Here is a 26,403-nt window from a genome sequence, read left to right on the forward strand (position 1 = left end):
TTTGAAAGTCAGCCCTTTTGAAATCAAAAACCCTAGTTGCAGATTTATTTTTGTTAATCCTTCCATTTAGTTTGAACTGAATTAGCTCATGATCACTTGAGCCAAGATTGTCCCCTACAACCATTTCTTCTATGAGGTCCTCGCTACTCACCAAAATTAAATCTAAAATGGCATCCCCTCTAGTTGGTTCAGCAACTACTTGATGAAGGAATCCATCAGCTATCGCATCTAGGAAAATCTGAGCCCTATTATTATTACTAGCACTGGTCCTCCAGTCTATATCTGGGAAGTTAAAGTCTCCCATGATCACGCAGTTTCCATTAGTATTTACTTCATTACAAACATTAAAGAGGGCTCTATCCATATCCAAGTTAGATCCCGGAGGTCTATAGCACACCCCAAGCACTATCGTAGGAGAGGCTTTACTAGTTTTCTTCCCCAATGTAATTTTTGCCCAGACGGACTCTGTCTTATCCATTGCATCGCTTCTTATTTCTTTACACTCTACCTCATCATTGATATACAATGCTACTCCACCCCCTTTACCTTTGTTTCTGTCTTTCCTAAAGAGCACATACCCTTCAATACCTGTAGTCCAGTCATGACTACTATTCCACCATGTTTCTGTTATCCCTATAATATCTGGTTTCACGTCCTGCACCAGTAGCTCTAGTTCCTCCATTTTGTTACCTAGACTCCTCGCATTGGTGTACAAACATCTTAATTTTTGCTGTTTGGACTCGCTCACATTTTGTACCCTATTAGGCACAGTCATTCTACAGCCAGTATAACCTATTAGACTAGTATCCACACCGCCCTCGCTCCTTATATACATTCTCCTACCCACGGCTGTATCCTTTCTTACTTCATCTTCTTCCCTCTCAATGCTAAAATCTGGCGTGGAGATTTTCTGGACATCTCCCATCCATCTCCCCCCAATTCCTAGTTTAAAGCTCTCTTTATCAGTTGTGCCAGCCTTGATCCTACAAGTCTATTTCCTTCCCTACTCAGATGAAGTCCATCCCGAGAGAACTGACCTCTGTCCGTGAATGCCTCCCAGTGGCCATACATCCCAAAGCCCTCCTTATAGCACCACTGCCTAAGCCATCTGTTGACAGTCATAATCTTGTCAGACCTTTGTTGCCCTTCTCTAGGAACAGGGAGGATCCCGCTAAAGATCACCTGAGCCTCAATTTTCTTAAGTGTCTTCCCCAGCCTAGCATAGTCTCCCTTAATACTTTCCAGCGAGAATCTAGCTGTATCATTTTTTCCCACATGAAGGATAATTAGGGGATTCTTTCCCGCTCCCTTTAGGATCCTTTTCAACCTCAGGTCTACATCCCGTATCTTAGCACCTGGAAGACAGCACACCCTTCTATTCTCACGATCAGCTCTAGTTACAGGCCTGTCTATTCTTCTCAATAAAGAGTCCCCGATCACATAGACCTGCCTTTTCCTGGTGACAGTGCTATTTTCCAGTCTCTCCCCTGTTCCCTCTGGCTGCAAGTTCTTTCCATTCCTATTTTCCCTTACAATCTTCTTCAACCCATCCTGTATCCTCCTGGGGCTCATATTTGGTGTAGTCTTCCTTGACTCTTCCCCTTCTTCTATAGGACTAGCCTCTCTTCTCTTCTTCCTTACCCTTCCACCTTCAACAAGTACCTGCTGAGCCCCTTCTTCATTTTCCAACTCTGCAAACCTGTTCCTAAGCTCTATTTCTCCTTCACTAGCCCGTCTTTTTCTCTGCCTGGTTCTTTGAGTCACATGTTTCCACTGAGCACTTTCCTCATCCAGTCTCTCCTCAAAATTCCCCAGCCCTGCTTCCATCCGTGAGTCTGAGCTTTTCCCTTCAGATACCTCATATCTTTGCTCCATCATCTGCTCAAACCCCTTCCTAAACTCAACCAGACTTTCCACCTGCATCTCCAAACCTCGGATCTTTTCCTCCATCAGCTCTATCAGACGACATTTCATGCAGAATAAACTCTTACCGGTTCCCCCCTCCAGGATCATGTACATACCACAGCTTCCACATCCAGTCATCCTCAATGCGTCTTCCACTACAGGAGTCACTCCCACAGCTGCCTCTGTATCTGTCATCGCCTTCCCACCTAAGTCCTGTTAATCTGGGAAACACAAGCCACACCAAAAAGACCACACACCCCCCAGCAAAAGCAAACCCCAAACAAGCACCACAATACAAACTCCCCTTTCAAACTCCCCTGTTTAGAGCTCTGTTTGCTAGCTCCTGTGCCGCTGCCTGACTGGCTGGCTACCTTTATAGGGCCCCTAGTCAGAAGCCCCACCCCCTAAGCAGGGCTCAGCTGCTCTCTCAGCACAAAGCCCCACCCCCTAATCAGGCTCAGCTGCTCTCCCAGCACAAAACCCCTACACACACACACACACACACACACACACAAATACTAAAAATACAAAACCATGTACAACTACCTTCTCCTCCAACAGAACTCCCACTCAAACTCCCCTGTTTAGAGCTGTTTAGAGCTCTGTTTGCTAGCTCCTGTGCCGCTGCAGCTGTCTGTCAGCAGAGATGGAGCAGGGCCCTGGGTCACAAACATTCCGTGCGACAAAGTGCTAAGTACTGGCTCACCTGGTGGTGCTTATGGTCTAGTTGGTTCAAAGCCTTTTTCCAGAGCCAATGGTTTCACAAGTGTCAAAGATTTAGAGGCAGATACTACTTTCTCAGTACTGAATATGTCTGTATTACTGATAGATTCTGCACTTGGGACGGACACAGTGGTCTTTTATTTCAATATTGAGCTGTCAGTATGGTGTCCTTTCACAAAACCTCATCAGGGCATCATCAAAACCTTATCAGGACCCATACCAGGACAGGAGATCTCCTTTGGAGCAGAGAAAAGATTTTTTTCCCCCAAAGATTTAGACGGATGTTGTAGTAGGAAGAGGGCCTGAAACATAAGCCCTTGTTTCAGAGGCCTGGTATGAGGCTTTAGGACTGGACTAAAGTAGTGGTCAAAGCTTTGCTGATATAAAGCGAAGTCAAGTTGTGAGCAAGAGGCAGGCCCTGCTCCCAGAATCTGGCAAGAACAGGGCTAATATTGCAAAAACACACATTCCGAAAAGGTGCTGGCACAGAGCACTCACGCAAACACACTCCAGAAGGGTGGTACCAGAACACCTCAATATCAACACATTCCCCAAAGATAACAGGAACACGCTAACCTTTCTTAAAGATAAGGTCAGGATGACAGTATGATGAATAGAAATGTTTTGATCAAACAAACATGTACAAGGTAATGGGTGGCACCTAGATACATCAGAGGGACAATATGTAACTTGTTGGTATCTGGGTATAGAGAGGCAATAGAGATAGTCAGAGGGAGTATCTTTGGCCACCCAAAGAGATAGTGGGAAGTCCTGCCACTAATTAAGCTGTGTCCATTGTCACGGGCATACATGCACTGAGTGCACTTGTAGCAAGTATAAGGCACCAATACTATGCTTCGTCGACAATAAACCTGGCCAGGTGCCTTTGTACCTTAACAGATCTTGCGGTCATTCGGCAGTTCACTCGAAGTCTGCTATGCCAGCTACCTGCGCAGAGCTGGGACAGCACACAGAGGGAACACACACAGCCAACATCTGATGACAGAGGTCTGCTCCTTATCTCTTTGAAAGAGTGCGTCTCACTACCCTCTCAGAATGCCTTCTAAGACTTCCTACCTAAGTCCTATGAGGAGTGAGCTCTGAAGCTAACACACATAGCACTACTCATTCCTGCAGTCCATTGTACAGGAGGGAGAATGGGTCAGACAGTCCCAGGTTTGAGATTGCTTGCATAGAATGGTCTAACAAATGCATTTTCAGCCTCACTTCCCTGAATGTTTTTGTTCTCAGAATGATATGCATACACCACACTTAGCAAAAACTCCCCTAAACACAACAGAAATGAATATCATTAAGGGGAAAAGCTTCCCCATAAGACCCACAAAATTTAAATCCAGGGGATTTGGGGGCATTACAGAATAACTAAATTTCTGCACTAAATATAGAGGTTAGGGTGCAACAGGCACACAAGCAAATCTTTACAATTAATTCATATTTAATTATACTAAAAACTATTTGTAAAACTATGCACAACTCTCAAAAGCTAAGCTAAGACGTGCAGACACTGGACTGGTCTGTGTCAGGACAAGGTGGTGAGAAAGAACAGGAGTGGTGGTTGGTTCCCTACCATCCATTATACCTTCAGTACAGACACAAGGATAGTCAGAGCACATCCATAGAGCAAAGGGACTCTGTTAGCAAAAAAAAATTTTCCCATCCCAGGTGCATGCTTTCCTAGAGTAGAATACACATATGGACAGGGACTCAAAGAACTCATAAGACAGCGATGGGCAAACTACAGCCCGTGGGGCGGATCTGGCCCCTCAGGGTTTTGGATCCGGCCTGCGGGATTGCCAACCCCAGGGCACCACAGGCCCCACGCCACTCCCAGAAGCAGCCAGCACCACATCCCTGTGGCCCCCAGGGGAGGTGGACAGAGGGCTCTGAGTGCTGCACTTGCCTGTGGGTACCTCCCCCGAAGCTCCCATTGGCCGGGAATGGGGAACCGCAGCAAATGGGAGCTTCAGTGGATGTACCCACAGGCCAGTGCAGTGTATGGAACTCTCTGCCCCCTCTCCCGCAAAGGCAGCAGGGCTGGTCGCTTCCCGGAGCCGCTCCAGGTAAGCAGCACCTGACCGGAGTCCGAACCCCTCACCCTAACTCCCTGCTCTGAGCCCCCTGCCTCCACCCCAACCCCCTGCCTGCACCCTGCACCCCTTCTGCACCCCAACCCCCTACCCCAAGCCCCCTGCCACACCCCGCACCGCTCCTGCACCCCAACCCTCTGCCCTGAACCCCTCCTGCACTCTACACCCCTCCCTCCACCACTGCCCTGAGCCCCCTCATACACCCCACACCCCTCCTCTGCCCCAACCCCTTGCCCTGAGCACCTTCCTGCACACCACATCCCCTCCCACACCCCACACTCCCTCCCGCACCCCAACCCCCTGCCCCAGCCCTACATTCATGGCCCTGCAAGCAGTTTACCCACCCAGATGTTGCCCTCAAGCCAAAAAGTTTGCCTACCGCGTCATAAGACGTCCTCAGTGCATGTATATGTAATATACATTACATAATTTATATACTATCAGTCATGCACAAAGACTCTTTTACAAGGCTAAAAATCTATGATACAATCAAAATTATAACCAGATTTTCAAATTGCTGTTTTTTTAAAATGTACTGCATACTTATGTATCACTTATGGACCATGACTCATTGTGCTAGATGCTATACTAACACAGAACAAAAGGACATCCCCTGTCCCAAAGCACTTACAATTTACTTACCTGAAGTTTTCCTGCAAGGACAAATGAGATGAGTCACTTTTAAAGACAATTTACAAAAAGTTCTGCTGAAAAGTGAGGGGAGGTTTCAGGTTTGCCAATCATCAAAATTGTCAGTGTACTAACAACCAAACAACTTGCATCAAATTATCTCCCTTTGTTTTAAGCATATCCTACACTGGCTTACAGAGCAAGCCCTAACACCAGCTGTAAAATAATAAACTAAGTACTTTGTCACCAGTAATAGCAGCTCATGCAACACAAACAAAACGTTATTTAATCCTGAAAAAAGTCCCATCCAAAACAAAATTCTATTTCTACTGTGCAAGAAATGTAATCCAATATCCCCTCCAGCTGAGGAGAGAATTTCAACCAACATCAACCACTTCTTTCTTTTTTCCTTCTCCCTAGCTACACCTGTTTTCCAGGTAGTCAATCGCTGCCAGTTTGGTTTCCTAAACACCTGGCAAGAAAAATGATATTGTGTACTTTGGCCCATCCAACAAGCCTTATGGGACCTGCACAGGTAATACATAGGTACTCAAATACTATGGTGACAGAACCATACAAGGCCTGGAATTAATTATTAAAATGTAAGAGGAGGATGTAATATACCCTGTGATGAAGTGGCAATTTTGTAATATTTTTATGAGGCCTCTGTGCCTCAGTTTCCCCTACATTTCACATTACTACCTAGAGCAGGGAAAAGGATTAAGTTTGATCTCAGGGAAGGCCAAGAGATATAAGCGTGTGCGTATGTCTCACCTCCGTCTGGATGGAATGAATACTGTCATTAAGGGATCTGGGTGAAACTGACCCAGAGCAACAAGGGGTCCAGAGAAAGAATACAAGCTCCAATGATTCACGAATCAACACTCTCAGCAAGGAAGCTGAGCAGAGACCCAGCTTGGGAACAAAGGATTGAGATGCGTGAAGTGGGGGTAAACAGGGGCTCTGAAAGAAGCTTGGGATCTTTGACCTGGGTGTATTGGTTATCACAGGATAATTATGAGCCATCAATGTGATATAGCCATGAAAAAGGCTAATGCAGTCCTAGGATGCATCAAACAAAGTATTGCCAGTAGAGACAGGCAAGTGTTAGTACCATTATACAAGTGGCAAAGAGTCCTGTTGCACCTTATAGACTAAGGGACATATTGGAGCATAAGCATGCATGCATCCGACCAAGTGGGTATTCACCCACAAAAGCTTATGCTCCAATACATCTGTCTGTCTATAAGGTGGCACAGGACTCTGCCGCTTTTACAGATCCAGACTAACACAGCTACCCCTCTGATACTAGATACCATTATACAAGACACTGATGAAGACAAACTGGAATACTGTGTGCAATTCTGGTCTCCCATCTTTAAAAAAGATGAATTCAAAAGTGGAAAAGTGCAGAGAAGGGCTACTAGGATGATTGGATGAATGGAAAACCTACCTTATGAGAGGATACTCAAAGAGCTTGGCTTGTTTAGCATAACCAAAAAAAGGATGAGGGACGATATGATTGCTCGCTCTCTCTCTACACACATACACATACACACCAGAGGGATAAACATCAGGGAGGAAAGAAGAGTTATTTAAGTTAAGCACCAACGTGGACACAGGAACAAATGCCTATAAACCAGCCATCCACAAGTTTAGGCTCAAAATTAGATGGAGGTGACTAAGTTCTGGAACAGACTTTCAAGAGGTGCAGTGGGAGCAGAAAACCTAACTGACTTCAAGACTGAACTTGATAAGTTTATGGAGGTGAAGGTATGATGGGACTGTCTTTGATGGCATGTGGCCCATTGGTGACTACAGTAGCAAAAATCCCCAACTGCTGGAGACGGGACACTAGATGGGGAGGGCTCCGAGTTATTACAGAGAATTATTTCTCAACTGTTGACTGGCAGGTCTTGCCCACAGGCTCAGGGTCTAACTGATCGCCATATTTGGGGTCAGGAAGGAATTTTCCCCCAGGTCATATTGGCAGATATCCTGGGCAGTTTCACCTTTCTCTGCAGCATTGGGCACAGGTAACTTGCAGGTTTATACAGTGTAAATGGTGAATTCTCTGTAACTTGAAGTCTTTAAACCATGATTTGAGGACTTCAGTAATTCAGCCACAGGTACGGGGTCTATTTCAGGAATGGGTGAGGTTCTGTGTCCTGTAATGTGCAGTAGGTCAGACTTGATGGTCCCTTCTGACCTTAAAAGTCTGAGGCCTTGTCTACACTACAAAGTCAGGTCGACATAAGCCGGCGTTAGGTCGATTTAATAATGTCTGTGTCTACACAACCAAGTTCCTTCCACTGACCTAAGTGGCCTGTAAAGTTGACTTCTGTACTCCACCTCTGCGAGACATGGTCGACATGGGGATAGCGTAGATACTGCGTTGTATAATTCGAATGAATTGGCCTCCAGGAGGTGCCCCACAGTGCTTTGCTGTGACCACTCTGGCGAGCACATTCAACTCCACAGCACATCAGCCAGGTACACCGGAAACAGCTGTTCCGCTGTTAAAGTCCCAGAACTTTTGAATTTTCATTTCATGTTTGATCAGAGTGGCGAGCTTGTTAGTACAGCTTATAATGGAGACATAAGGCCGCAAACGCACTGAAGCATGGAGTGCACAGGAGATGCTGGATCTTATTGCTGTGTGGGGAGAAGAGTCTGTGTAGGCAGAGCTCCAATCTCTGACATCTATGCCAAAATCGCGTGGGGCACGGGGGAGAAAGGCTATAAAAGAGACACGCAGTAGTGCCACATGAAAATAAAGGAGCTTCGTCAAGCATAACGGAAGACAAGGGAGGTGAACAGTTGTTCTGGTTCTGCCCCACAGACATGCCACTTCTATAAGGACCTGCATGAGATTCTCGGCGGTGACCACTACCCCAAAATGCTCCATGGATACCTCCCAAGAGCCCCGGGCAAGCTCAAGCAACAAGGAAGACATTGTTGACGAAGAAGAGAAGGAGAATGCGAGGCAGGCAAGCGGAGGATCCGTTCTCCCTCACAGCCAAGAATTGATTTTAACCCTGGAGCCCATCCCTTCACAGGACTAATTGTTGGCAAAGTGTGATGCCTGAGAAAGCACCTCTTGTGAGTACACATTTCCAATCAAACTGTAGAGGATTACATGCTATTTTTAATGTTTAATCTGAACAAAAAAGTTGATGTAGTGGGTATCGGTGGCCACGCCAGCTATGTAGAGGCTACTCTCCGCAAAAGACTGTTTATGTATACAGGGATGGTCCTGGAATCCTCCATGGAGATCTCTAAGAAGCTTTCATGGAGGTATTCTGCAATCCTTTGCAGAAGGTTTCTGGGAAGGACTGCCTTATTTTGTCCACCACAGTAAGACTTTCCCACGCTACTTCAGCATTAACTCTTCTGGCATCATTGCAACACACAGCATAAGGACCAGGTCTGTATCCAGATGCTTGTAGCATCTGCTCCCTTTCTGCCTCGGTTACCCACAGGAGAGTGATATTTGCAAATGGTCTCCTAGGGTGAAACGGGGGAACTTTTAAATGCTAACCCTTAAACCACAAGCAATTCAACAAGTACTCTGCCCCTGTTTGGTGAAATCTGGGTCACACAACCACGCTTTCCCAAGCTTGCCGTGGCTGTCGTTGGAAGGGACCACTATGTATTTCAACTAGCATTTAAAAAAGGGGGAGGTCCTGGATTCCTGTTTGTCTCCCTTCCCCCCCCCACCGAGTGCCGCTTATGTAAAATCAAAACTATTTGGGGGGCTTTACACTGGTGCCTGTCTTCAGGCACCATCCAGGTTGCTAGGGGAAAGGGGGCTTTTCTGAAGTTGCAAACAGTGATCCCAAGGGCGTCTTCACAAAAGCAGCAGCACAAGACCTCTCAACCATGCCTCGTGGCCTTACTCAACATGGCTGGAGCAGAAAACAGACTCTTGCAGTACCCAGCAGTTGTGATTAAGTTGTGGCTTGCAGGGAAATGCATTGAGGGGTGTTTCTTTTATTTAAAAAAATTAACCTTGCACCAGAAACAATGTATGCACGGTCAATGCTACCCTTGTGCTTTGGATTCTTTGCGGCTGAAACCTTGTCCATCGGCACATCCTCCACCTCGGAACAGAGACTTTCCCAGATTCGAAGGCGGAAAAAAAAAAAAAAGACTTGAGAGGACATGTTCAATGAATTAATGTGCACCTCCAAAAGTGACAAGATGGGAGCTCAGTGCATGGAGGATTACACTATCCAACCTGCACAAGGACAGGGAAGACTGTAGAGCATGAAGGAACAAGAGTATGCCACACAGGAAGACATGCTATGGATTATGAGGGAGCAATCAGACATGTTGAGGCATCTGGCTGAGGTTCGTGAAAGGCAGGTGGATGCTAGAGTCCCTCTGCAACCTATGCTGAACCTGATGCCATCATCGCCAATTTCCACATCCTCCTCTCCCAAATGTCCTATGAGGCCGGGGGGGAAAAGTTCGGTATCCCTTGCACTCAACTCCAGGGAAGGGTAAAAGGTCCACCTTTTATTGTTATTGCAGTGCAAATGTAACCAAGCTATCCTTGTTTCTCCCCTCACCCAATGTTATCAACCCTTTTGTCCCAGGTTATCTTACTTTTCTTTGCTGTCTCTGTGTGTTTGTGAGCATAATAAAACGTAACTGATTTAGGAGAAAAGGCTCTTTCTTCATTCAGCACACTATGGTTAGTGGGGGGTGGAGTTTACAGAAGAGAAAATAGAATGAAGGGGACAGCTTAGTAAGGAACACAACAGATAAGTGTCATGTTACTGTGGATCATTGCTGAAATTGGTTTTCAAAGCCTCACGGAGATGCAGAGCCCCTAGATGTGCTCTCCTTATTGCCCTGGTATCCAGCTGTTCAAAATTGGCTGCCAGGAGATCTGCCTCAACCCCAGTCCCTGCCAGAAACTTTTCTCCCTTTGTTTCACAGATATTATGGAGCACACAGCAGGCAGCAATAACAATGGAGATACTGCTTTCACTGAGATCTAACCTCTTAAGCAAACAATGCCAGCAGCCTTTTAAACGTGCAAAGGCACATTCCACCACCATTCTGCACTTGCTCACTGATCCTTACCGCTGTCCAGGTTATGTACTCTTTGGCAAGATGGTCTGGTGCCAAGATAGGGATATGTGTTCCGTCTATAGCCTCATCGCAGTTAGGGAATCCCATCGTGGCAAAGCCATCCACTATGTCCTGCACGTGGCCCAGACTTACCAGAAGTCTATTGATTGCCCTGCAAACTTGGATCACAACAGACCCCATGGCAGAGTTACCCACGCCAAACTGATTCCCCACTGACCGGTAGCAGTCTGGCGTTGCAAGTTTCCACAAAGCTATCACCACTCGCTTCTCAATTGTCAGAGCAGCTCTAGTTTTAGTATTGCTGCGCTTCAGGACTGGGGAAAGCTCTTCACACAGTTACATGAAAGTATTCTTACGCATTCAAAAGTTCTGCAACCACTGCTCATCATCCCATAGCTGCACAAGGATGCGGTCCCACCAGTCAGTGCTTGTTTCCCGGGCCCAGAAGTGGTGCTCCACCGTGTCAAGGTGATGCGTAACTGTCATCAGCAACTGCGAATTGCTCCACTCCATGGATTCCAGCAGGGCTGTTCGCATGGCATCACATTGTTCTGCATGGCGGCTCATGCTTCAACTGAGTAAATACTGCATGATTAGGCACGAGGTGTTTGTAATGCTCACAACAACAGCATACAGCTGAGCAGGGTCCATGCTTGCCATGCTATGGAGTCTGTGTAGGTAACCGAGGCTTAGGGAAAAAGGCACAAAAATGTTTGGCTTCTTTGCCATTGATTTCAGAGAAGGAGGGAGGTAAGTGCATCATGGGAGGCTAACGCCATGCACCCATAACCATCTGCGCAAATGTTTTGGTCCCATAAGGCACTGAAAGACCAAACCAAAATTCCAGTCACCTACATGCGCTGTAGGATAGCTACCCACAATGCAGCACTCCGTGCTTCGATGCAAACCCTGCTAGTAAGGATGCACTCCGCTGACACAGCATAGTGGGGATACGCAAGATCTACTTGCTTAAATCAGAAGCTTGATGTTGACTTACATAAAATTGACTTAACTTTGTAGCGTAGATATGCCCCGAGTCTGTTCAATTGCTCTGCGCTGACCAGAATGGACTATGCTTTAACCTTTATTTCTCTATGCTAATTTATGCACTTCCAATGCTGCGTTCCAGCTGACTAATAAACCCTACTGTTTTGAAAACGCTGCTTGAGTGTCACTGTAAATACTGGGTGAAGTGCTTTAGTCCCCGATGAGTGTACAAGTCTCTATTAGGAGTCTATCTCAGTTGGACTCACTGAACAGAGTTCATAATGTGAATGAAGAATGAATGCTTAAGTCCAGAGGGTCAGCCTAAGGAGGCAGCAGTGAGGCACGTGGCCTACCCTGAAGGAAGAGTGAGACCTGTAAGGGATCTGGCACACAGAAGGGATTTCTTCAAGAGACTATTTACAAACTAGGCATAGCACTGATCCTGTGAATCAGTGACACCGTCATATAGTTTTATAGTATTTTTCATTTACAGAGCTCAAACTGCTTTCTTCAAGAAGCTGGGTAAAAGTTCCCCCTATTTTAACAAGGAAAAAACTCAGGCATTAAAATGGGAAGCGACTTCCTGAAGGTTTCCCCTCAAATCAATGGCAGAGCCATTAAAGCACCCAGAGCTTCTGCCTCTCAGTCCAGTTTCCCAGTAAGTGAGCGTGCTTCCTCTGCACTGCAATAAACTGCACTACAAAAAAAAAAAAAAAAAAAAAAAAAAAAAAAAAAAAAATCAAGCCATTAATTCAGGTTTAGTTTAGTAAGCCTGAAAATCACATTTAAACCAAACGTTAAAGAGAAGAAAGGGGAAGAGGGGATTTATGTAATTTGCCAAGGTCAAGATTTACTAACATTTTTTCCAGTTAATGTTCTGATCCTCATTTTCTGGTAACAATTTTAAAAAGCCAATACATACCTCATGTAACTGAAGCTGTAAACCATGGATCTGATCAGCTAGGAGTGAGGCCTCTTCCTGAATGTCATCCCGATTTTGCCTTGCCTGCTGAAGGTTACTTGTCAGCTGAGCTATTATCTCATTCCGTTCCTGGACAGCCGTCTCCAGCTCCTACATGAAACATTAATGCGTCTTTAAAACCAGACATTTTTCAGCACTTTAGACACGTAAACCTTCATTAAAAACAAAGGAACTAGCTCTTTGCATTGTACTTAAGGCATCAGTAAAATTTGCTCTAAAGGAGCAGTCATCTTTCTGTGAAAAGTGCAAAGAAAAAAAAAAGTTCATCTTCCACTGATCTCAAAGGGTAAAGGAAGCCAATTTAGAAAATTGTCTTTAGCAAGTGCAAACATTTTAATAGGTAAAGGGGGAAACAAAGTGTAGAATTTCTACAGTAAGAAACTGAATCCTCAGTGCCCCCATTATGTAAAAGACAGGCTATACTGATCTAGGATGAATGGAGCAGAGATGTTTGCTTCTTCTCATCCAAGTGAGAAAAAGCTAAAGATTTGGGGCATGTTAATCCTATTCCATATTAATCTCATTAGCGTCTTTAAAGTATTTCTCCATGATAGGAAACTTCTTGGTTTCCTACTCCTAAAACTCCTAATACTCCTAGGGACCGAATGGCTCGGCAGCAGTTCTGCAGAAAAGGACCTAGGGGTGACAGTGGACGAGAAGCTGGATATGAGTCAGCAGTGTGCCCTTGTTGCCAAGAAGGCCAATGGCATTTTGGGATGTATAAGTAGGGGCATAGCGAGCAGATCGAGGGACGTGATCGTTCCCCTCTATTCGACACTGGTGAGGCCTCATCTGGAGTACTGTGTCCAGTTTTGGGCCCCACACTACAAGAAGGATGTGGATAAATTGGAAAGAGTACAGCGAAGGGCAACAAAAATGATTAGGGGTCTAGAGCACATGACTTATGAGGAGAGGCTGAGGGAGCTGGGATTGTTTAGTCTGCAGAAGAGAAGAATGAGGGGGGATTTGATAGCTGCTTTCAACTACCTGAAAGGGGGTTTCAAAGAGGATGGCTCTAGACTGTTCTCAATGGTAGCAGATGACAGAACGAGGAGTAATGGTCTCAAGTTGCAATGGGGGAGGTTTAGATTGGATATTAGGAAAAACTTTTTCACTAAGAGGGTGGTGAAACACTGGAATGCGTTACCTAGGGAGGTGGTAGAATCTCCTTCCTTAGAGGTTTTTAAGGTCAGGCTTGACAAAGCCCTGGCTAGGATGATTTAACTGGGACTTGGTCCTGCTTTGAGCAGGGGGTTGGACTAGATGACCTTCTGGGGTCCCTTCCAACCCTGATATTCTATGATTCTATGAAAAGGAAAAAGTAAATCTGCAGTTACGGAGGAAGCAGGAAGACACTCTTCAAGCATATGGGGTGCAGTTCATCTCCATGTGGAAGTTCTAGAAACCAGGAGCCTATAAAGTGAACACAAATGAACTCTCTCCCCACCCCACACACATTTACCCCATTTATCACCACTACCTGCAGCCCTGCAAAAGAAAAAAAACAGAGTACAATACATGTTGAAATTCACTTTAAACAAGCACAGAAGAATGATCTCCATTAAAAAAAAAAAAAAAAAGGAAGAGATGCTCCATATTATTTGAGCCTTTACCCAGAAACATAGTTGCTTCCATGAAGTTGATTCAGAGCCACCTAATCCCAGAGTAACGTTGAAAATTCAATAGATGTTTGAAATTTCTATTTTAAAAACAAATTATCTAAACAATATTTGATAGGCAATGGAGTTTTCATTAAACCTTGTTTTTAAATTTGTACAACAAAAGGTAATAAAGTACTGTTACATTTGATTCTTGTTTGTAAACATAATGCAGAACATTTAAATGATCACATAAGAAAGTGAGTCCCTTTTCTCCACAGTGCAACTCCAATTTTCTAAACTCCAGTTAACTGACTTGGTTAAATTTGGCTTACAGTGACGGTAGCTTCATTCCTTTGTAGCTCCCAAAGTTTTGCTTCCACAGAGCACTAGTCTTCAATTGGGAAAAGCTCTTACACTTAGGAGCTCCCATGATTGAAGCTATGTGGTGAGCCTAAATTATTTAAACCCCTAAAAAGGTTTCAGGAAACCAAAACAATAATGTTTTAAACCCGCCCAATCCAAAAGAACAAGGAATTTCTTTCAATATCAGATATGTTAACTATTGATACTTAAAAGAAAGGAGTATACTCTGGAAGTTTGGTTGACTTCCTTTAATTTGGTGCAGTTTTAGGTGTGCGTTTTTTCAGAGAGGAATCTCAAGATTATATCCTCTTGCCAATTTGGATAAATCAGTAAGCCTCAAATTTTATGAAAGTCTCAGGACACCTGAAACTTTAAAAATGAAGGCTTTGCAAAACTGGTTTGGTTTTGATAAAAGAGGGGTCTGTCTTTTTCTTATAGTTTGGCAACTCTTTATAGCTTGTCATGCCAATAAAAGCTCAGTGAATTTCTCTATCATCATCATATTTACTGCAGTAACACCTAGGAGCCAGGCATGGACCAGGACCCCAATTTTGAATAGATATAATTTTCAGATAAATTTACACAGATTACAGTTTTACTAACAGTTGCCTCTATCAATGATATTTCATAGCATAGCAGATTGCTGCTGCTCTGTAATAATTTATTAATATTATATCTTCTATTTGTCTGATTGTTGTAAGGATATTTACTGTATGCCTATACTAAGTTAATTCAATAGCAGGACTATCAGCAAAAGCACCCAGGAAGAGTTGATCTCGATACACACTTCCCTGCAATTACTTCATGATAATCAGGAGTCATTCGCTTTGATGCCCTGGCGCCTGACTCCCCTGAGGAATTCAAAATGGTTTTGTGCAGCTGTTCCAAGCACGTGAGCTGAGACAACAAAGAAATCTGGCTGGATTTGAAGACCATCCCTCAAAAGACAGACAAGAGAAAATTAGGAAGTGAACTCAGATTCCACAGTTGGGATTGCTGTATTCACCGCTAAGTCATAAGCTCCCAAAGGGAAGAACCGCATGTATCAAATCCAGACAGACCAGTTGAGCAAGCATAACTGGGTCGCTGGCTGCAGTGTCTTGTGAAAGAATCTCAAGATTCCACCCCAGAATAGGTAGCCATAAGACCTAACACATGTGATGGTGCACTCAGACACCAGAGAAGGAGTTAGAGGTGCAGCTAGTCCTGTAACCGTGACACGTACTACTTTGCTGTGGTATTTAATGAAATTACACTGTTACCACAACTCTGCTGGTAACATCTTCAGTAAATACCCTTGAAATACAAGTTAGCTGATTTTATTAATTGTACCTGAAGATGTGTAGCCCCATTATGCTGGGCAAGTTGTTCCAGTAAATCATCCACCTCTGTAGTGAGTCTTTCAGCTGCTTCCTGTTTGTCCAGAAGTCTTTTTTCCAGCTCCACAATTCTAGTCCGACACATCTGGACATCAAGCTGATCGTATTCCTTAATAGAACATAGAACATCTTTATTCATAAAGGAAAAGGAATGGTATTTACTTACTAGTGTGACATTGTTACTTTAAATTTATGTCGAAATTATATTCCTATCTGGCATAATCTCTCTACTCATCCATCTTTACAAGTACCTCACACCTCTACCTTTGGACCTCATATCATATAATATACTGAAATTTTTAAAAAAAGGAGTACTTGTGACACTTTAGAGACCAACAAATTTATTTGAGCATAAGCTTTCGTGAGCTACAGCTCACTTCAGTGGATGCATTCAGTGGAAATTCACTGAATGCATCCACTGAAGTGAGCTGTAGCTCACGAAAGCTTATGCTCAAATAAATTTGTTGGTCTCTAAAGTGCCACAAGTACTCCTTTTCTTTTTGCGGATACAGACTAACACGGCTGCTACTCTGAAATCTGAAATTTTAAACAGCATCTTTATTTTGAAAATTTACAAATAAGTATTTGAATGAGAGAAAACACTTTGAAATGTCATGTATTAAATTTAATGGACCAAATTAACTCTTAAGAAGAGCAGTGTAATTACATAGCCCCATTTGATGCTACAGTCACACTCTATCACAACCTGAGGTTTAAAACTGATTTCCAGCTGCAAATTTTAAAAATGAACTGCAACTATATAACCAAAAATAAAGTTATTACATTTGATTATACTGAATTTCCCTCACCACCGCCTACAAGAAGAATTCAGGAATATTTTGTTAATTTAAAATTATATTAACAAGCACAGATAGAGTCAATCAGCTGCAACAAATAATGCATGCTTAATGTACTAAAAAATAATAAATGTCTAATGTTCAATTATTGTTTGCAGTGCACCACAAAACCAAAGATATGTCCGAGATATATTGACCTAAACGCCCTCAAATTTTCATCACAACTTCAACCACCTCTACGCACCCAGTAAAACCTCTCTGGAACACTCCCACACCAGCATCAATTTCCTGGACACAACAATCATCTTCAACAACGGAACCCTACAGACAAAAAACCCACAGATCATCACACTTAGCTTCACAGATTTAGTAACCACCCAAAATGCACCAAGAAATCTGTTATCTACAGCTAGATACTCAGATGCCACAGAATGTGCTCTGAGGAGAAAATCCAGGTTACACACCTTCACACACTTGAAATCACCTTCACCAAACAAGGACACTCCACCAGAGAAGTAGATCACATCATGGAATACCATGAGTAAAGCTGCTTCAATACAGGAAAAAAGCCCTCCAACCACACACTCCTAGTTGTCACCTACCACCACACAGTGCAACCTATATCGGGTATCATTAAACAATTACAACTCGTACTCAATGGGGATCACATCCTGAAAGAAATCCACCTCTTCTGGCCTTCAAATAACTCCCCCATCACCACCAAGCTCATCATAAGACGCAAGCTTCCCACAGACTAGGACACATCAACTCAATTGCCAGAACAGATGCAAAACCGTAGATGTATCTCCACAGCTATGATCATCAATACCCACCCCTCGCAACACACCTTTCAAGATCCATGGGCCCTACACATGCCTATCACAAAATGTGGTGTAACTCATCCAGTGCACTAAATACCCCAACAACTAAACTAGACAATCACTACACTCTTGAATGAACTCACATAGAACAATGAAAAGACAAAAACAAACCATATCACTCACAGGTAAATACTTTCCACAAAACAATTCCACAACTGACCTTTCAGTCCTCATCATCAAAGAAAACCTGCACAACACCTTCAAAAGATGACCCTGGGGCCTTAAATTCATAACTCTGCTAGACACCAAAAATCATGGACTTAATAAAGACACTGGATTTATGGCTCATTACAACAATCTGTAACCTGCTAGCCCTCCATCGTCCTACTACTGGAGAGGCGTTAACTGCTCATTTCACCAAGAACGGTCTCTTTATTTGTTCTACCCTTGTAGTTAGCTGTGACACTGAGTACCTTTCCCAGGCCTGAAGAAATGCTCTGTACAAGCTTGAAAGCTTGTCTCTTTCACCAACAGAAGTTGGTCCAATAAAAGATATTATCTCACCAACCTTATAGCTTTAATTTTCAATTAGCCATTCAAAAAATAGTTTCCGGTCATCTGCAAGCTGTTTGTTGTAGAGTAGGAGTTCTGCTATATCAAAGCCCTTTGAAAGCCCTTAGAATAATGAAGCTGGTTCATTGGAATTCTCAGGCACGAGATGGGTTTCTGTATATTGCTTCACTTGTAAAAGGAATATTATTTATATTCTTAAGGTGTTGTTTTTTTTAAAATTAAGAGTTTGATACCCTTATCTAGTAAAAATGTTTATCCAATTTCCTATGAGCAAGCGCTGTAAGCTCCAGAGAATTACTGGTTCCAACTGTCAACTTGATTTGTTAAACATACAATGCAACTGCCTATGGAATCTAAACTACTAGAACACTAGCATGATTGAATTATTTTAATCATGTCCTAACAAATCTTTAATGAGCATCTCATTTATAGCACTTTAATAATCTTGTAGCCATAATGCTCCTCTCTCATGAGCACACCAGAGCACACAGAGAACATTTGTTCAACACTTACTTCAGAAGCACGATCATCCACCAAGTCTGGGTTAGAAAGGTCAACATCAGCCTAACAAGAAAAAAAAAATAGATACCACAAAGTAAGTCATGTATGTTTTTAAAATAGATAAAAAGTTTTTGAAGAATCTTCATGAATCTGTTCACTAAATATGAAAGCCAAAATATTAGACAAATTAGCAGGGTCTCAAAGCTATATAACTTAATAAATCCTCCACTGCTGAGCAGCCAGTTAGACAATGATTACATTCATATACCGCAGTAAAAGTTAACTGTTTCAGATGCAAACACATATGATGAATCAATGTGGAGGTTTTAAATTCTATTGCAAATTGAAGCTCAAAAATATGTTAAAACTAATGATTGAGACACAAGACTTTACTTTCTCCCATCATGACTTCCAAATTTACCAATAAATCTCCCCTCCCAGCTTGTTACGCTTTAGGTGTCTGTAGAGCAGTGCCCTACTGTGGATAGTAGGGACTTCAGAGTTGCATGTGTCATGGCCAAGAGCACAGTAAGGCCTAGTATAGCATCTGACAAAAAGCACTGAGTGATGGCATAGTGTTTTGCAAAAGTGTGCTCTGTTGCCAATGTGGTAGCCCTGCATATATCTATTAGAGGAACGTTGTCCAGGAAGGCTGCAGGTATAGATAGGGCACAGGCAGAATGGGATCGGAGCCTGGTGGAGGTTCCTTGTATAAAACTGTTAGCAAAGTTGGATATAAGTAGAGATCCATTTAAATAGTCTCTGGGTCGATACTGCACAGCCCTTAGAATGTTCTGTTGTTGAAACAAAAACAGTCTTGGAGATTTCTGGAAGGGTTTGGTTCTGTCTTAATAGAACGCTATGGCTCATCTGACATTGAGTGCATTTAGGATGGTCCCCTGTGAAAACCCATGTGGTTTGGTGTAAAATATGGGGAGGTGTATGGTTTGGTTACATGGAAAGATGTCGCTACTTTAGGTACAAATTTTGGGTGTGATGGCAACATGATCTTGTCTTTAGTGAACACAGTATAAGGAGGCTCAGCCATAAGTGCCCCGATTTCACTGACTCGTGTAGCTGAGGTAATCACTACCAAAAACGTGACTTTCATAGACATATGAAGGAGTGAACAAGTCATCAGTGGTTCAAAAGGTGCATTTGAGTACAAGATTCAAGTCCCATGGAGGTGTAGGTTGTTGGACACCCAGGTACATGTTCTGTATGCCAAAAAGAAAGCATTTAATTGTTGGGTGAGCGAAGACTGCCTTTCCCTCCACCTTGTGGTGAAAGGCTGTAATCATCGCTAGGTGTACTTTGATTGAGCTTATGGATAAACCCAATTCTTTGAGTACCAGTACGTAGTCTCGTATGATTGATAGAGGCGCCATGACTGCAGTTAAATTTTTTTGTTAGCATCATAGTAAGATCTTTTCCATTTTTGGAGGTAGTTACGGCAAGTGGTGGATCTCCTGCTATTTAACAACACCTGTTTCACTCTTTCTGAACAGGCTAATTTGCTGTGTTGGAACCATGTTCGAGCCATGCTCTGAGGTGAAGATTCTCTGGATTGGGTGAAGAGTCCGGCCTTAGTTCTGTGCAAGGAAATCCACCCTCCAGGGGAGAATTCATGGAGCGCAAACTGCTGAACACATCAGGTAAAGGAATCAAGTCTGTCTGGGGCCTGTTGGGTCCGTATCTTGTGAATGACTCATGGAATTAGAGGTATTGGTCCGAATACATACATAAGTGCTGTGTCCCATGCGATGAGGAAGGCATCCCATAGGGATTGGGGTGCTAGTCCCGCCCTGGAGCAGAGAAGTGGGCACTTGTGGTTCGTTGCTGTTGCAAATGGGTCTACTAAGGGAAAGTCCCAATCCTGAAATATCACTTGAAGAACACTGTTGTATATTTCCCATTCATGTTCCAGGGAGAAATATCTGCTTAGTGTGTCTGCTGTCTTATTCTGACACCCCGGGAGGTAAGATGCTGAGATGATTATGTTGTGGTGAATGCACCAGTTCCAAAATTTCATGACCTCGGTGCAGAGTGAATGGAAGCGAGCTCCTCCTTGGCGATTGATATAAAACTACATGCTATGTTGTCGGTCAGTACGCAGATTGATTCGTTTCCCATGATCGGGAGGAAGTGCCTGAACGCACTGTATACCGCTCGGAGCTCCAGGAGATTGATGGAGAGCAGGCTTTCCGTCGCTGACCACTTGCCTTGTGTGATGTGCTGGTCCAAGTGAGCTCCCCACCTTAACAACGCATCAGTTGTGATTATTAGTGATGGGGGATTCTGTTGGAAGGGGATCCCCGTGTAGATGTTTTCTGGTTTCACCTATCACTGTAGTGATGACTTTTAGGGGTACTGTCACCCTTTTGTTTAGACTGTTTGTGCTGGGAGTGCACTCTGTGCTCAGTCAGCCCTGTAGGCAATGCATATGCAGTCTCGCATGTCTCACAACGAAGGTCATAGCCACCATATGACCTAATAATTGTAGGCAGGTCTGGCAGACGTTTGAGGGTTGCCAGTGACTGTCGAGATGAGATTGATTATTGTTCTGAACCTGTGATCAGGCAACAGGGCTCTGGCCCGGGTGGAATCCAGGTAGGCTCTGATGAATTCCAGATGTTGAACAGGGGTCAGTGTAGATTTCTATACATTTATTCGCAATCCCAGTGTCTGAAACAGCATGATGGTGGTCTGCACCATGTTTGCCGCTTCTTCCCGAGTTGTACCTTCTAGTAAACAGTTGTCTAGGTACAGAAAGATCATCATTCCTTTTCTTCATAAGTGGGCTGCCACTACCGCGAGGGTTTGGAAAAAACTTAAGGGGCAGTGGAAAGGCTAAAAGATATATAGGCCTCTGTACTGATAGTGATTGAAGCCCATTGTGAATCTTAGAAATCATCTGTGAGTCAGGTGCATGGTAATATGAAAAAAAGCACCTTTGAGATCAAGGGCTGAAAACCAGTCCCCCTTGTCTAGCGCTGGGATGATTGTGGCCTGTGTGACCATTTTGAATTTGTGACTCCTCACAAATTTGTTGAGCTTCCAAAGGTCTAAGAAGTGTCTCCACCTGCCATTTTTCTTTTGGGTGAGAAAATAATGGGAGTAAAAGCCCTTCCCCTTGTATTGAGTTGGAACTTGTTCCATGGCACCCAATTGTAGAAGATGGTTCACTTCCTGTTTACAAGGTGCTCGTGAGAAAGGTCCCTAAAGAGGGATGGGGAAGGGGCATAAGGTAGGGGGAAGGGAGAGGAAAGGGAAGACGTAACCCAATCTTAATCTCCAGTACCCATTGATCCATTTTTATTGCTTCCCAGGCATGGTAGAATGGGTGTAGACAGTGGCCAAAAGGTTGGGTAGAAGTACCTAATAGCTCTGTATTGTGGGGGAGGTCATTCATACCCTCGATCAAGACTTCGAAATTGTGGCTTTGTGGTAGATGGTTGCAAAGACGAGGACTGAATTTGGGAAGCCCTACGACTTTGAGCATTGCTTATTTCTGTTCTGATCAAAGTGCTGCTGTTGTGGGTGATGGAAAGAGGTGTCTCTACCCTTTTGATATGGTTGATACCAACATTGTTTGTTTGGTGGCATGTATATGCCTAAAGTGTGTAGAGTGGCCCGAGAGTCCTTCATCGAGTGAAGAACATAGTCAGTTTTTGTGGAGAAAAAGTTTCTCCCGATCGAAAGGTAGATCCTCCACCTTGAGCTGGAGCTCTTTTGGGATCCTGGATGACTGCAACCACGAGGCCCTGAGCATTATGACAGCTGTGGCCGTTGTTCTCGCAGCAGTGTCTGCTACGTCCATTGAGGCCTGAAATGCTGACAGGCAATTAGTTGCCCTTCTGTCATGATAGCATTGAGTTGGGAACGTTTCTCCTCTGGTAAGGCCTCAAGGAATTCTTCCAGCTTATCGTGATTATCGAAATTGTACTTTGCTAGAAGAGCCAAGCAATCGGCTACCCTAAATTGGAGAATAGCCGATGAGTGTCTTTCTACCGAGAACGTCTAAACGTTTGTGTTCTTTGTCTTGTGGAGTGGACCGGATTGAGGTTGTTTGTAGCGACAATTGGTGGCTTACACAACTAGGGAATTGGGTTGTGGATGAGAGAAGAGAAAGTTCATCCCCTTAGCTGGGATGAAGTACTTCTGTCAACCCGTTTGCTGGTAGGTGGTATCAAGGTGGGGGTCTGCCAGATATTCTCTGCTGGTTCCATTATGGCATGATTGATTGGTAGAGTGATTTTGGAGATAGTGGATGTCTGCAAGATTTGCAGTAGCTTGTGTTGGTTTTCTTGTGCCTCTTTTACAGGGATGTCTTGGCTGGCAGCTATTCTTTTAAATAATTCCTGAAATTGTTTCAGATCGTCCACTTTACTTGGAGGCAGTGGTATGACTATCTCGTCAGGGGAGGACAATGAGTTGTGAGCCGGAGAAGTGTCTGCGTGGTCTGGATCTTCTTCCTCCTTATTTCCCACGTCCTCCGGTGCTTCTGATATCTCCCTGTTTGGGGAAGGTGAAGAATGAATTTCCCTTCAAGCTGGGGGTCAAGGGCCTAGTGAATTGAGCCCTATACACCACCCAGAGGTCTCGGGGGGGCCACTGCATGGGGACACATCCAGGGTTCTCCATATCCTTGGCTGCATCTCATGAGGTTGGCGAGATTTGGTCCTAGCAGCTTCCCATGGTGGTCTTTGTCCCGTGGGTGAAGAATGTTGGGAAGAGAAGCGGCTCCCATGTACTTTCTCCTCTGCATCTGGAGAAGGGCTGGGGAGCGAGAGAAGTGGATAACTGCTCATTTATTTGGCCTGAAGATCCCTCAGTACCAAGTAAGGGTGACTGTGGCACCAAGGTGATCGCTATATCCTTGTGCTGTAGAAACTGTTGCGAAGCCGCTTGTTTCTGTGGCAGCAGTACTGCTGGTGTAGATGCAGTTGGTGCCTTTGTTGAGATGGTCAGTGCCGTTCTCAGCCTGTCAGTTGGTGTCGACAACTGGGTCGGTGTCAGCGGGGATGACATTGTCTGTTGTAGCGATATCCGGGCCGACTCCTGCACCTGGGTGGTTAGTGCTGTTAATGAGGAGCATCTCGACTCCGCTCTGGAGCACTGGGGCTCAGCAGAAATCAACAGAGGGATGGTGCAGAGGTGCTGGAGCCTCAAAGGTGCTCACTCTACTCAAGCTCAGCACACAGCAGAGCGACCTCGTTGGGAAACCTTTTTCTCTGAGTGTCCCTATCTTGGGAGGTTGCAGCTTGCTTCCTGGATGATTTGGAAAACTGAGCACTCCCATTAGTACAGGTTTTGTTCAAGGAACCATCTGCTGATGTTGATTTTCGTCCCTGAGGAGTAGGATGAAGGGAGTTCTCCATTAAAATCATCTTGAGGTGGAGGTCTCCGTCACGCCTTGCCCTGGCTTTAACATTACTACGATGGGCACTTTTCTGAGGGACTCCCAAACAGAGACACACGATGAGTGGCCGTTTGACACAGGCATCGCCTCACGGCAAGAGTCACATTGTTTAAACTCAGGCAAGCCGGGCATTGTGTCCATTAAAGTTTCCCAACAGGGAAAGGGTGGAAAAATCATCTCTAACTTTTTTCCCTTTTTTTTTTTTGGGTAAAGAAAACTAACCAGCCAATTAAACAAAATTTCCTGAACTATAATTAATCTAACTTTTTCTATAGAGAGAAAAAACAAAGCAGCAGTACTGCCACTGAGCTCCGTCTGCAGCCGAGGACGGCTGAAAAGGAACTGAAGGCTCGAGTCGTGCACGCATTACATAAGGCGCCAATGATATCATGAGATGACTACTCGACAAGCCTGCCCCAACCAAGCACTGCTACCAAAAATCTCCAATATGCATCATTTTAAATTTTTTGGTATAGAATTCCACCGGGAGTAAAAAAAGGTCTATTTGTGGGAAAACCCATTCTTGGGAAACCCAATGAAAAATCATATTCTTCACTGACCATTTAAGAACATAAGAACAGCCATACTGGGTCAGACCAATGGTCCATCTACTCAGTATCCTGTCTTCCAACAGCAGCCAATGCCAGGTACCCCAGAGGGAATGAACAGAACAGGTAACTACCACATGATTCATCCCCCTTCGCCCTTTCCCAGCTTCTGGCAACAGAGGGTAGGGACACTTCAGAGCATGGTTTTGCATCCCTGCCCATCCTAGCTAATAGCCATTGATAAACCTATCCTCCATGAACTTATCCAGTTCTTTTTTGAATCCTGTTATAGTCTTGGCCTTCTCAATATCTTCTGGCAAGGAGTTCCACAGGTTGACACTGCACTGTGTGAAGAAATACCTCCTTTTGTTAGTTTTAAACCTGCTGCCTCTTAATTTCATTTAGTGACCCCTAGCTCTTGTGTTAAGAACAAACAACACTTCCTTATTCCTTTCTCCACACCAATCATAATTTGAGAGACCTCTATCACATCCCCCTTTAGTCATCTCTTTTCCAAGATGAAAAGTCCCAATTTTATCACTCTCTTCTCATACGGAAGCCATTCCATACCCCTAATCATTTTTGTTGCCCTTTTCTGAACCTTTCCCAATTCCAATATATCTTTTTGAGATGAGGTGACCACAGCTGCATGCAGCATTCAAGAGGTGGGCATACCATGGATTTCTACAGAGGCAATATGATATTTTCTGTCTTATTATCTATCCCTTTCTTAATGATTCCCAACATTCTGTTCACTTTTTTGACTGCCGCTGCACATTGAGTGGATGTTTTCACAGAACTTTCCACAATGACTCCAAGATCTCTTTCTTGAGTGGTAACAGCTAATTTAGGCCGCACCATTTTATATGTATACTTGGGATTATGTTTTCCAATGTGCACTATTTTGCATTTATCCCCAATGTTGAATTTCATCTATTTGTTGCCCAGTCACCCAGTTTTGTGACATCCCTTTGTAAATCATCTCAGTCTTCCTGGGACTTCACTATCTTGAGTAGTTTTGCATCATCTGCAAATTTTGCCACTATTTACCCCTTTTTGTCACTGTTTACCCCTTTTTCCAGTTCATTTATGAATACATTGAACAGCACTGGTCGCAGTACAGACCCTGTGGGAGACCACTATTTACATCTCTCCATTCTGAAAATTGACTATTTATTCCTACCCTTTGTTTCCTATCTTTTAAACAGTTACTGATCCAGGAGCGGACTCTCTCTTTTATCCCACAACAGCTTACTCTGCTTAAGAGTCTTTGGTGAGGGACCTTGTCAAAGGCTTTCTAAAAATCTAAGTACACTAGATCAACTATCACTTTTGTCCACATGTTTATCCCCCTCAAAGAATCCTAGTAGATCTCTGGGATGACATGTGCTTTCTGCTTAAATAATCTGCCAGAATACTGACCTGTCCTGCAAGATGAAGTGCTATGCTAATTATGTGATTCCCACAGGATTAAGGCTTTCTGGCAAAGAGGATCTGATCTTGTCCCCCGTTTTACCTATTTATAGAATATATCACTGTGGAATTCACTGCCAACACTTGTACTGACAGAACCTTGAGTAATGGAAGAAAAGACTTTCATGCTAAGCGAAGCACTCTTAACGTCAAGACATTTATATGACTCAAGGTGTCCTTTAACTACCAAATACCATGGTGTCTGAAATTGGTCTAGGTTATCACCCTCACCTCTTTCAGGATCCATGGGTAGTCAGAAACTTGGTGGATTTGGACTTTGAAACAGAATTCCCTGGCGCACATCACTCAGGTTCAACCACCACTGAAGAGACATTAGAACTTGTTGAAATAACTTTACTCTCCCCCCCCACACACACACACAGAATTGACTACGACCGATTTGCTCCAAGACTGAAGAGGCCTCATTCTAAGCCTGATGAAGTTTAGCACAGAAGCACAAGATATCATGTGGCCTAACCATTTTAGG

General features: G+C 43.9%; 1 protein-coding gene across 18 annotated transcripts in view; it reads right to left on the minus strand.

Moving 5' to 3' along the window:
• PCNT (pericentrin) overlaps window positions 1-26,403 on the minus strand; it is a 238,033-nt gene that overhangs the window by 205,944 nt on the left and 5,686 nt on the right. For 15 of the 18 annotated variants that reach the window (XM_043505817.1, XM_043505816.1, XM_043505815.1 and 12 more), the window contains exons 2-4: window positions 18,486-18,536; window positions 15,735-15,914; window positions 12,379-12,528 (exon numbers count right to left, since the gene is read on the minus strand). In XM_043505817.1, the coding sequence (XP_043361752.1) occupies window positions 12,379-12,528; window positions 15,735-15,914; window positions 18,486-18,536 (381 nt within the window). The remainder of the gene's footprint in view (window positions 1-12,378; window positions 12,529-15,734; window positions 15,915-18,485; window positions 18,537-26,403) is intronic. The other 3 variants (XM_043505821.1, XM_043505806.1, XM_043505819.1) reach the window with 2 other exon arrangements.

Source organism: Dermochelys coriacea, chromosome 11 (assembly GCF_009764565.3).
Source record: "Dermochelys coriacea isolate rDerCor1 chromosome 11, rDerCor1.pri.v4, whole genome shotgun sequence".
Lineage (NCBI taxonomy): Eukaryota > Metazoa > Chordata > Testudines > Dermochelyidae > Dermochelys > Dermochelys coriacea.